The sequence below is a fragment of the Oryctolagus cuniculus genome, chromosome 13 (genome assembly GCF_051225735.1).
Source record: "Oryctolagus cuniculus isolate XC-2025 breed Fujian yellow rabbit chromosome 13, ASM5122573v1, whole genome shotgun sequence".
In the NCBI taxonomy this organism is placed as follows: Eukaryota; Metazoa; Chordata; class Mammalia; order Lagomorpha; family Leporidae; genus Oryctolagus; species Oryctolagus cuniculus.
The window spans coordinates 13,251,664-13,264,606 of record NC_142879.1 but is presented as its reverse complement, the minus strand read 5'-3'; the positions used below and the strand labels follow the sequence as shown (position 1 = coordinate 13,264,606).

The following is a 12,943-nucleotide window of genomic DNA, read 5'->3' as shown; positions in this document are numbered from 1 at the left end:
CAGTTGTAAGTACAATGTTCTATTTCATCCAGTTGTGTTGTAACTTTTGTTATTTCTCTTTTCATATCTGAATTTTACTTCCTATCTTTTTAGGATATATATTTAAACATATTTTCCGACCAAAAATGAATTTGAATTTAAAACTCTGAATTTTGGTTAGGTTGCATCTTATAGGTTTTAATATGTGTTCATTTAATTGTAATATTGTTCTTTTTTTTTTTTTTTTTTTTTTTTTTTGACAGGCAGAGTGGACAATGAGAGAGAGACAGAGAGAAAGGTCTTCCTTTGCCGTTGGTTCACCCTCCAATGGCAGTGCGGCCGGCGCACTGCGCTGATCCGATGGCAGGAGCCAGGTGCTTCTCCTGGTCTCCCATGGGGTGCAGGGCCCAAGCACTTGGGCCATCCTCCACTGCACTCCCTGGCCACAGCAGAGAGCTGGCCTGGAAGAGGGGCAACCGGGACAGAATCCAGCGCCCCGACCGGGACTAGAACCCGGTGTGCCGGCGCCGCAAGGCGGAGGATTAGCCTAGTGAGCCACGGCACCGGCCTGTAAGATTGTTCTTAATATTTTAAATATTATGATTTGGAAGTGAATTATTCTGCTATCCAAAATGAAGGTTATGGAGTAGATAACTTTGTATGAGTACTTTAAGTGTTATCTCTTTATAATTATAGAATGTGACCTATAGGGCTTTCGTGTTTGAAATTTGTAAAGATTATTTTGTGAATTTGTTTTAAAAAACAAATTTATTGTTTTTATTTAATTTAAAGGCAGAGAAACACACACATGTAGAGAATTGTGGATGAGAAAGATATCTTCCATCTACTGTTCCCTTGGCTGGGGCTGGACCAGAATGTAGCCAGTAGCCCAAAACTCAGACCAAGTCTTTCACATGCACGGCAGAAACGCAAAAACTTGAGCTGTCACCTGCTGCCTCCCAGGGTTTGCATTAGCAAGAAACTGGAGTCAGAAGTGGGAGCTGGGAGTGGAAGCTAGGCAATGTGATACGGAATACAGCTTCCTCAAATGGTTTCTTGACTGCTAGGCCAAATGTCTGCCCCAAGCCAGAGGTGTTTTGTTTTGTTTTGTTTTGTTTTGTTTTGTTTTGTTTTGTTGACAGGCAGAGTGGACAGTGAGAGAGAGAGACAGAGAGAAAGGTCTTCCTTTTTCCATTGGTTCACCCCACAATGGCGGCTGCAGCTGGCACGTTGTGGCTGGCGCACCATGCTGATCCAAAGCCAGGAGCCAGGTGCTTCTCCTGGTCCCCCATGGGGTGCAGGGCCCAAGCACTTGGGCCATCCTCCACTGCACTCCCGGGCCACAGCAGAGAGCTGGCCTGGAAGAGGGCAACCGGGACAGAATCTGGCACCCCAACCAGGACTAGAACCCGGTGTCCCGGCACCGCAGGAGGAAGATTAGCCTATTGAGCTCGGCTCTGGCACTCAAGTCAGAGTTTTTGAAGGTTAATATTTGTCTAGAAATAATATGCTCTATTTCCTTCATTTTAAAAAATATATATGGCAAATAAATTATTTAATTTAAAAATAGTAATTTATGGTATAAAAACAAGAGATTAACAAAATTTTCAGACAGCTCTTACCTGTGCAGGCTGGCTCAGGATTCCATCTCCCATTTATGCACACTGTTTGCATGTAGCTGTGGGTCCCAATGCATCTGTAATTTACTGTGGTGTTATGAATAAACTCAGTTAAATATGGTCTAAAGAATATTCTTGTGCCAAGACTTGATCTTGTACAGTTCTTGAGTTGATGTGTGGCTATAAAAATGAATAGATTCATATATAATAAGAATATTTAAGAGAAATGAAGGAATTATTAAAAATATGTGGATTATTAATAGGATAACTAAATGATACTTTTAAGCAACATCACAAAGAACGATTCTTGAACTCATGGCATAAAATAGGCTCTGGTGTTGAAAAAAATGAAAAGAAATATACCGTATCCAATCTTTGAATGACAGAAACTTGAGAAATATATGTCAGAAAGCTTTGCGGGAAACAAGTACAGACAGTTCCCCCTGATCAAGGAGAACCTATTTGTTTATTTATTTTAAAACATATCCCCAGTTTTTAAAAACATTTTATTTATTTATTTGAGAAATAGAGTTACAGACAGTGAGAGGGAGAGACAGAGAGAAAGGTCTTCTTTCTGTTGATTCACTTCCCGGATGGCCGCAACAGCCAGAGCTGTGCCCACCTGAAGCCAGGAGCCAAGTGCTTCTTCCTGGTCTCCTATGTGGGTGCAGGGGCCCAAGCACTTGACCCATCTTCTACTGTTTTCCCAGGCCATAGCAGAGAGCTGGATTGGAAGAGAGGCCGCCGGAACTAGAACCGATGCCTATATGCAATGCCAGCACTGCAGGCGGAGGATTAACCTACTTTGCTACGGAGCCGCATCCCAAGGGGAATTTTAGTTACGCCAAATTTCCAGTGACTCTGAAACTGCTTATGTATACAAGTATGTACCTGTACACAGGTATGATTGTTTTCCATGAAGTCATATAAAAAAAAAAGCCTCAACTAATTTACATAACAAAAAGAGGCCACACAGGAGTATGTCTGTAGGAGGGATGGTGTCAGTAAGGGGAGATAAATCCAGATATCCTTTTACTTTGACATTTCAGAAATTAGCAGAAACTCCGACTCAGAAAGACAGGAAATTCAAGGAAGAACTCACTAACAGTGATGTACCGCTGAGCTTCAGAACGTGCTTGTTCAACACTCTCTGGCTTGCTTGCAGCTGTCATTGCTACATTTCTCCTTTCCCCTAAATGACTTTGTGGAGGCTTTTCTGTATCCCACGAAGGGATAATGAGACATGGGATTGCTCTGCTACTTCTATGTTTGTAAGTATTTTTCTGCAACAACCGCTGCTTGAGACATGGCCTGTATGGTGCTTATGCATAAAAATTAGTGGCCATTAAAATATGTGGTCTACAACTTCCCATACCAGGGTTTAGTGTCCTGGTAGCAGAAGACCTTGCCTCACAGTAGGTGGTCACAGAGCAGTGACCAGGTATCTACCCGGCCCATGGGGCTGTAACTGCTATGGTCTCCTTTTCCAGAAGAGAGTGGGCCAGTTGACAACACAAAATCTAGGCCATGGGGTAAGAGGGTGGTCCTGGATATCTATCTTAGATTCTGGGAGAACAGCAGCAGAGAGTCTGCTGGTCTTTACAGCTGAAAGTGAGAGGTTTTACTATATCGGAGTTCTGAGAAACAGGACAAAAGAAGCCAGGATCTGAGGATGTCAGAAGAAACTGCTTCTGCATTATGGCTGGAAGTCTTAACACTATTAGAATACAATGTAAGAGCAGAGCACACAAGCTGATGGACTGATGGAAAAATCTAGAATAGATGTCTGCTTCTGTGGGGAAAACACAGAAAAGCTTCTGGAGTGCGGTTAAGGGACCGTGAGGACTAGAGGAGCAGGAATGCCCAGTTCCTGGGTCTGGGTCCTTGCTCTTCCCCTAACAGAAGTCTCCAAACTCCCCAGGACTTCAGAGTACTCAGGCTACATGGCTACTGTTTTGGTTGTATTTTCTAGAACATGGAGGTAAAAACTGAGCTACAGTATGACATAAGACATTAAATTGTAATTGTTGAAATATACTATCCAGGGTCCAGCACTGTGGCATAGTGGGTAGAGCTGCAGCCTGCAGTGCTAGCATCCCATATGGGTGCTGGTTTGAGTCCCGGCTGCTGCACTTCCGATCCTGCTCTCTGCTATGGGCTGGGAAAGCAGTGGAAGATGGGCCAAGTCCTTGGGCACTGCATCCACGTGGGAGACCGGGAAGAAGCTACATGCTCCTGGCTTCGGATCGGCACAGCTCCAGCTGTTGTGGCCAATTGAGGAGTGAACCAGCAGATGTAAGACCTCTCTCTCTCTCTGCCTCTCCTCTCTCTGTGTAACTCTGATTTTCAAATAAATAAATAAATCTTAAAAAAAAAAAGAAATATAACATCCAAATTCAACACTAGAGCTAACATAAGAATTCAACAAGGTTAGTCAAAATAAAATCAATACTGACAATTAAATTATATTCTTTTATATAAAAGTATAACTATTGAGACATATGAATTAATGAAGAATTCTATTCACCATACCAGTAAAAACAAGAGAAGAAACTGGGTAAGAACCCTATGGAGAATAAAAACAAATTCATAAAATCATATGGAAGTTTAATGTGAGACCAGAATAAATGGAATAATGTATAATATTCCTGGGAGCAAGAGTGGATATCAATAAAATCAAAATTCTAACCAGATTTATTATTTTCACACAATCCTAATAAAAATGTAAACAGATAGAAAGTTAGATGTGCATTCTCACCAACACATTCAGGAAATTCTGTCCACATTCCACTGATGCAGGAAACTATGTGGTTTCCAATCATCGTGTGTGTATTTCTACAACTCAGCTCTACTGAAGCACCATGTTCATAGGGAAGTACAGAGGGCTGGGCATAGCCATGCTCAAGTTTGGGTAAATGGCCACATGTTTTCACTGAGTCTAGGGAAATACAATAGAAGTTATATTTACCCTGAAAGTATTAAAGTCCATTTACATATGTATTTACATATGGATGTAAAATGAAAGTAACTGTGCTATTTAGACATCAATATCTATTTACCAACACAAATGGGCAAGGTTGTCCATTCTCCATCCACACATTGTATTTTCTCAGGCCCCTTCATTGTAAAATGGGAACTGCAGTCATATTGTACCACTTCACCATGTCTGTAGTCTTCTTTCCTTGTGTCCTTTACTTTACCGTTGGGGAGCTGGGGAGGTGGACCGCATGGTTGTACTTGCCCTATAATAAACAACCTGTAAATGCTTAAATAATCTTATAATTGTAAACCCAGAAAAATGTAGTTACTAATTGAGTTGACTTTGAGCTTAATTACATTTATACTACCTTTGCTTTTTAAGTCTGTCTTTCAGTGTACATAGTATATTGATCATATTCATTTTCTCAAACACAGAGTTTTTGTTATGAATAATTTTTAATAAATTAAAGAATACATAATTATTGATATATCAAACTTTATATTAAAATATTACACTTTGTCCTATTTGCTTTATTTATTTTTTGTAAAATAATGTAAATAGCAGAGAAATTTTATTCCCAAATTCATCAGAATACCTATCTAGCAAATAAACATTTTACTTGCAAATACAAAATATCTAATTGCATTTGGCAAAATTAAGAGTAACTTCTTAGTAGAATCTTACATTCTTTCAATACTTTAATAGCTTATTGCTCCCTCCCCCATATTTTGCAGGATGTTTACCTTAATCAGGGTATTAAATTGTACCACTGAAGATTTTAAAGGTCAATAATCTCGATATAATGCAAAAGTAAAAAACTATAATGTAAAAATATAATGTGAAAATATAATAATACATAATAATATAGTAAAACTATAGTGTAAAATATAGTATAAAAGTAAACAATATTATACCACATATTTTATACATATAAAATATAATAATAATTTTTATTAATGTCTATAAATACCTAAATTGGATGAGACATTTTTGATGAAAATAATGTAATTTGAAGTCAGTAGCAAATCATCATTGCTTTCTATTGAATAATCCATATATGTGATGACTTGCTTATTATCTTACTTAATTTCATAAGATATAATGAGGACCATACAATTTTTTAAAGTATTTTTAAAAAAACTTAGATAACAGGAAATACATAACACTTTTCATCTCAATGACATATTTCTTTTTGTTTTGTTTTATTTTATTGTGAGAGGTGGTGAGATAAAAAGATGGAGAAAGACATAGAGAGAAAGAAGCAGACTTTCAACAGTTCATTTCCCAAATGCTGGCAACAGCTGGAGATGGGTTTTGATGAAGCCAGGAGCTAGGAACTTCATGTGGGTCTCCCATGTGTGTGGCAGGGACCTAAGCAGTTGAGTCAGCACCTGCTACATGAGCAAGAAGCCACAACTGAAAGTGAAACTGGAACTTGATCCCTGGCACTCTGATCTGTGATGTGGGTATTTAAGGGCACAGTCAAAAACCCAATTGGTCAGCTACTATATTTTAATTTATAAAATCGCATAAAATATTTTAAAACATGGAGATAGAATTACTAGTTGATTAGAGGAACTTAAGTTACCTAGGCAACTCAATTACTATAATCAACATCCCTCCTTCCCAAATAAAATACTACTTTTGCCATTTTTTCTACTTTGTCAGATTCTAGATGTAATGAGAGTTATAATAAAATAGGTAAACATTAATATAAAAATTCAAATTCTTATTTCCAAAATAAGTATTGACCTTTGCATGTTGGGAAATTAGGTGACCATCCAAATTGGTAACACTGAACTGAATCTGGTCCAACTCTTGTAAATCTTTGTCTGCAGGAAAATTTCAACACATCCCCAACTTTGTATTTTTCTTGTTTTGGGTGAACATCTAAATTTGCTTCTAAAAATGGAAGAGGACATTCTACTTCTAAAAATAAAGAAAAGGAGCATATATGAAATTTTTTTGCAAAATTAATTTAATATATGCTAGATAAAAAGATGCAATCAGATTTACATGAAGAACAGCATAATATATATTATACTTAAAAAATATAAGCTAATTATTCATACCCAGCAAATACACTCAAAACCCTTTAGGCAAAATAAGTGAGGTAAAACTTTGTATGAGAATCTCTTCAGTGTCATACTAGAAAATTCCTTAGAAATTACTTATAAGAAAAGTATTTGTTTAGTTAACATGTTTTAATTTAATATAATAAGTAATTATAATGTAATAACTTATTTTACAAAATAGAATATGAATAGTTTCCATGTTCAAATCCCAAGAAATTTGTTCTTTCAAGTAACACAAAGCTAAAATGCAATACATTTATGACATTTTTCACAAAACAAGATACTTACATTGAAAAAGTAGACTACTTGCAACACCCAAAGAAGATATATCTGATAAATTTTAAGTTAGAGGAAATATTAAAAATGAAATAATTCTTAATTTTACAAATGCATAACTAAATATCAAAGGCTTTCAAAATACATTGCTAAACTTTCTAAATTTTTGGAATTGTTCCATTGCACTCAACTAAATCATTAATATTTTTATAAAGACTCATATTTCCTGGTTTAATTTAAATGGATATGTATAAGAATATATGTGTATTTTTCTCATTTAATCATCTTCCATGTTTAGTTCATAAACTTACATGTCAAAGTTGAATATATAATTGACACTAGACAAAGTAAATATGCTAAATCAAACATGTATCACAAAAATAAAATGAAATTAATTTATAATTAATGATAGCAAATGTTATTTAAGTGAGCCAATGTTATATATTGTTATTGCTTATTTAATGGTTCAGTAGTAGTTTATTTAAGAGCATCCTACTGGAATGTGATTCAGCTTCTATAAAATTTACACTCCTGGTTCCTGATTCTGGATTCCAATACTTTGCATGACATTTCTTTTTTGTTGTTAGTCTTTTCTTATTTAATGGCAAAAAAAGTCTTAGAAAATAATTCATCTTGACTGATGTAAGGTTTAATTTCCAGCTGCCTTATTCATAGTTACTACACTGTGTTATAACAAAATTATACCCTCCCTGTGTTTCTGTCCTAGTCCCTGAAATTTGCATGCTACCTCACATAAATAAACAAAATTTGCAGGAAAAATTAGAGACCTTGAGATGGAGAGCTTATTCTGAATTATGTGCGTAATAGGGCCAGTGTAACCAATAAGAGGGAGGCAGCATGTAAGAGTGACAGTAGGAAATGTGACAAGAGAAGCAGAGGCTGGAATGATTTGAGGAAAGAGCCATGAGCCAAGAAATACAGATGGATTTTGGAAATTGTAAAAGGCAGGGAGGCTGATTCTCCCTAGAACCTCCAGAAGGAACATAACCCTCTGGGTGAGGTTTACTGAGCTGGTAGAAATTTTAAGGGAGACAATTAGGTCACGGGCACTGCCTTTGGAAGTTATTGATGTGAGTGGGGTAGGAATCACAGGACTGGATTACTGGATTAGTAACAGCAAGAGTGGGTTGTTACAAAGCAAGTTCTTGCATGCTTGCTCAGCATGCTCTCTTGCTTCCTATCTTGCTATATGCCTTCTCTTTCTCACAGGATCTCCTGCCACGTGGTCAACACTGCCATGAGGCCCTCACCAGTAACCAATGCTGGCACCATGCTCTTGAGCCTTAAAACTGTGTGACAAAATAAAATGTCTCCTTTGTCAACAGTCTCAATTATTTTGAAATAGCAACACAAAATGGACTGACATGTTTTTAGTAAAAATCAAATTTGTGGGAATTTACAATTGCAGCACTTGAAAATGAATGCATAAGGACAAAAATATGCAGTAATATTTAAGAGGAAGGATGATTTGGTAGAACTTGAGGGCATTCTGTGCAGATTTCAAGTCTAAGACTCTGACAATAAATGATAGGACTAATAGGTAAAGGGGACAGGAACATGGTCAAGGAGCAAAACTTCTAAAGTTGTTGAATGAAGTATAAGCAACTATGTTTTTGGGAATGTTCACCAAGTTTTGAATGCATTGTCAGTATGAATTTAATATACTTCAAAAAAGCCTGTCATTTAAGCCGTAGATATGATGTGGATAACATATAAGCCACCCAACTGAATGGACTATGTGCTCTCCATACACATGTTATTATATTAAGTTATAACACTAGCATCTTAAAGTTATCTGAAGACATCTTGAATTTGAAATTGTTCCTCAGCAAACACCTCTTGAAAGAACCCAGAAAAGCAGTGTGTCCAGAATTGTTTTTATTTTCCAAAGGAAAACCTCCTCACCGTAGCACATGGGCAAATGGGACCAGCCATCCTCACCACATACTGTGGAACCCGTGGGACCTCCATCTCTGCTTTTATAGCCATCGTTGCACTCATACTCCAGCTGCTCATTGAGCATAAACCATGTTCTGTCATTTCTGATTCTGGCATTCATCAATACTGGCATATCACAAGACTCTACAGAACATTGGAAAACAGGATTTTATATCTAACATTGCCTCAAGCATACAAGAAACACACGAAAGTCTTTAATAATCATTATGTGCTACTAAATATAAATCAAATGCCTTTGTAGAAAATATTATTTATAGCAACTTAATAAAAAATTGATTTAACTTCATTTTTCTTACACATAAGCTCCTGCACAAATTAAGAAAATGCTAAATGTAAAGTACTCTGCATAACTATGTATATGTATATAGTTATTTCTATCATCTATGGTATGTTAGATACATACACTAAGTAATGAAGTAAATATCAAATGTATGAACTGGTTGATGGATTGATTGATTGGTAGCACAATTCTCTAGACAAGAGGCCAAACAGTTTGTAACTCCTGGATAGCCATAGCCCAGCTCCCTGAATCTCAACACCTAGTCTGTCGGGTCCCAGTGCATCAGAGGCGATGAGTGGTTGATGCTCCACTGCTCATGTAGGGACTGTAGCACAGAGAAGAAACCTCCAAGCTAGGAGACTTGGCCTTTTCTAGGGCAGCAGGCACCTTGGTCCATTCTCCTCTCAGGAGAGAGAGGTGATGTTTACACTGGAATGCAGACTTGTGTCCTCTGGGGAAGAGATAAGTAGGTCCCTGGGTTTTTGTTTGTTTGTTTGTTTGTTTCCTACTGCGGGATCCAGGCAAATGACTCCAAAGAGACACTTAATGAATGTTGCTGGAGCAATATACTCTCTGTAACTTTTAAGTCCTGGTTGCCAAATTTGCCATGAAAGCCTGGGCCATGCAGAATGTCTTACACTGATTGAAGCATAAAGTGTACGTAGAGTGTAAAAATTAGAAGTATATTGTTTAATAAATTAATACAAAATAAGCACAACTCTGTAACTACAATCCTGGTTAAAAAAGAATAATTATTGAAACATCCCATGATCCCTCCCCCATCATTACTTCCTCTCCTAACTTCAAGCACTATGGGAAAATTTTGTCTGTTTTAAAATTTTTGGAATTTTTTTTTAATTTCACTTTTGTATCCATGATCATCAATCATATTTTCGTGATTACCTAGAGTTTATTACCTATTTAATTATTTAAGTACATCACATTTTAGTAAATATTTGATATAACAGTACCAGCCAATGATGACTTGTCATTCTTATATAATTACTAAAATATTAAAAACTGCATTTACTTGTACATTACCTTTCTCATAGTCAAATCCTCTAAAAGTTACTGTTATATAAATAAACCAATGCCTGACCATTAACTCAAAGGCTGCCAGCACCAAATTAAAGTGGTTGCACAATTAATTGTTTTAAACATAGTTCAATAAGCACATTAAGTCACTTAGCACATGGCAGTTTTGCAAGCCCTATGAAATACCTGTTGGTCAGAGATAGGAAGCCCTTGTGGCTATAAAAGTCTCCAAGCAGTCATTGACTTTGGTTGTTACCTGGTCCAGCGATTCCCTGTGGGCTGCTGTGTGGCATCACCAATACCTGTACCTGCTCTTCAACTCCCTACCCACTAGGAGTTACTTTGCACCCTCCCCTTTTTAGGAGTGGCCTCTGGGAGGCATCCTCCTACCATTTGTCCAAGTCCCACCTTAATAAGCATGTGCACTACTGCCATCTTGTATACATCTATTTTTCTGTCCCAGCCCTGAAATCCTGTAATGACATAAACTACACTTGTGCTGTATGACATTTTTTACTTCTAAGCAAGCCAATAAATAGAAAGAGAGCAGCAGAAACATATCTTTCCAGGCCTTGAAATAAATTTTATGGGTTTATTAATAAACTGTTTTGTTAATAGCACTATCAGTAATGCAGCAAACATAAGAAAAGGATTATATGCATTAGTTACATAAAGACCTATATTAACATGCAGAATTTTTCTTCTGTGTGGTATATTTTGTGATAGCTTATTCACTGTAAATTTGGTAGAAGTGAGGAAAATACTCTTGGATTTTAGAACTCCAGAGACAGGATCCTATGAGAAAATAGTTTATGTTTCTTTGCTAAAGCCACAGGAAGGCTGGAAACTGAGAGAAAAGGTAATAAATGGGAGTGGTTTTCTTACTTTCTGGAAGCAACACTGAGCTAAGTTTATGACATGAAGTTTGATAAGTCTGCAATAAGAAAGAGAACAAAAATCTCTACGTAACTGCAAAGTCTTTCCAACTTCAGATTTTTTCTGTACTCGTATTAGCCCAGATTTATTGCTTTTTTTTAACCTTAGAACTAAAAATCAAAAATCAATTATTTGTGGTTTTCTTAAACCAGAACCTGCTACTCCACCAGTGTTCCTCAAATATTCCCAAATTTCAGAAATATCTAGTCCTGTTCTTTCTCTGCAATTAGATTAGAGGTGAAAAATAAAACACAAAACTTGAGTAATACAATATTCTCTTGAGCACTGAACGGTCGATGTAGTTCATCCACTATAGACATAACTGCTATTCAAAAGAATAAGAAATTAACTATAGGAGGTAGATAATTTGAAAATGGTGAAAGAGAAGTGCACAAGTGTTTTGGTCACTAATAAAATTGTGCTAAAACCCTGTACAGTTCTGGAGTCTTTCATTTCTTCCTCTCTGCTTCTGCTCTTGTTTCCTCTCTCACCCTCCCACCCTCCCTCCTTCCCTCCCTCCCCCCCCCTCCAATCTTCTCTTCCTCCCTCCCTGCCTCCCTCCCTGCCTCCCTCCTTTCCTCCTTCCCTCTTTTTTTTCTTTCTTTTTTTAAATAATGACATTTATTACAGGAGTAGGGATTATGTCCTTTGAAATGGTGGGGAGATACAACAATAACAACAAAAAGTTAAATCAATTTAGCATATGGGGTATTTATGTATTTTGTTAACATATTTTCTTTGGAAATGGGTTTTATTTATGTGATTATCAGATAAACCCAGAAGAATGAAAAATAATAGTTGCAGGAAATGTTGGTGTTACTATATTCATAAAACCCACCATAAAATACCAAATTACTTACTAATACAAGTAGGTTGCATAGACCACCCATCTTGCAAGCACTTAACTGTCCCAGAGGTCTTTCCATCTGCTGTTATGTATCCTGGTTTACACTTATATTGTGTTTCTTTATTTAAAGGATAAGTGTAGTCTGATTCAGCCAAAAACCCATTGTCAATTACAATGTCTGATGTTAAACAGTTTTCTAAGAAAAAAAAAAGAAAAATGTGTTCATTAAAATATTACACGTTGTCAATAAATAATGACAAAAATAAAATGGAAAAAGTAAGTCTTCTACAAATTGGAATTATTCTTGCAGTCAAGTCCTTAGCACATTAAAAATAAAATCCAGCAAGTGTTTGATCTGGCAGTTGAGCTCTCAAGTGTTTGGGTTTGGTAGCTGGCTTTAGCTCCAGATCCAGCTTTCTGAAAATACAGACCATAGGAGGCAGCAGGGACGGCTCTAGTGATTGGGTTACTGCCACCTACGTAGGAAAACTGGACTGAGTTTCTGGTTCCCATTTTCCACCCATTGTGAATATTTAGGGAGTGAACCAGCAGATGGGCAGGTTTTCTTTCTCTGTTTGTGTCTCTCTGGATTTCAAATATATAAATATTTTTTGAAAACTTAATTAAGTCAAACCTTTTAAAAGAGACTATCCAAGGAAACTACTTAAAAATATAACAAATATCAGATAATAAAGCAAATACTGACATCAAAAACAAGTGCAGGCCGGCGCCGCAGCTCACTAGGCTAATCCTCCGCCTTGCGGCGCTGGCACACGGGGTTCTAGTCCCGGTCAGGGAGCTGGATTCTGTCCCGGTTGCCCCTCTTCCAGGCCAGCTCTCTGCTGTGGCCCGGGAGTGCAGTGGAGGATGGCCCAGGTGCTTGGGCCCTGCACCCCATGGGAGACCAGGATAAGTACCTGGCTCCTGCCTTCAGAT

At 37.2% G+C, this 12,943-nt stretch overlaps 1 protein-coding gene across 1 annotated transcript in view; it reads right to left on the bottom strand.

Annotated features, from left to right (window-relative positions):
• Positions 1–12,943, bottom strand: part of LOC149122478 (complement factor H-related protein 5-like) — a 29,418-nt gene that overhangs the window by 13,064 nt on the left and 3,411 nt on the right. Inside the window, exons 4-9 of the mRNA XM_008268719.5 lie at positions 12,021–12,203; positions 8,856–9,032; positions 6,331–6,507; positions 4,658–4,840; positions 4,357–4,536; positions 1,602–1,778 (exon numbers count right to left, since the gene is read on the bottom strand). Of these exons, the coding sequence (XP_008266941.1) occupies positions 1,602–1,778; positions 4,357–4,536; positions 4,658–4,840; positions 6,331–6,507; positions 8,856–9,032; positions 12,021–12,203 (1,077 nt within the window). The remainder of the gene's footprint in view (positions 1–1,601; positions 1,779–4,356; positions 4,537–4,657; positions 4,841–6,330; positions 6,508–8,855; positions 9,033–12,020; positions 12,204–12,943) is intronic.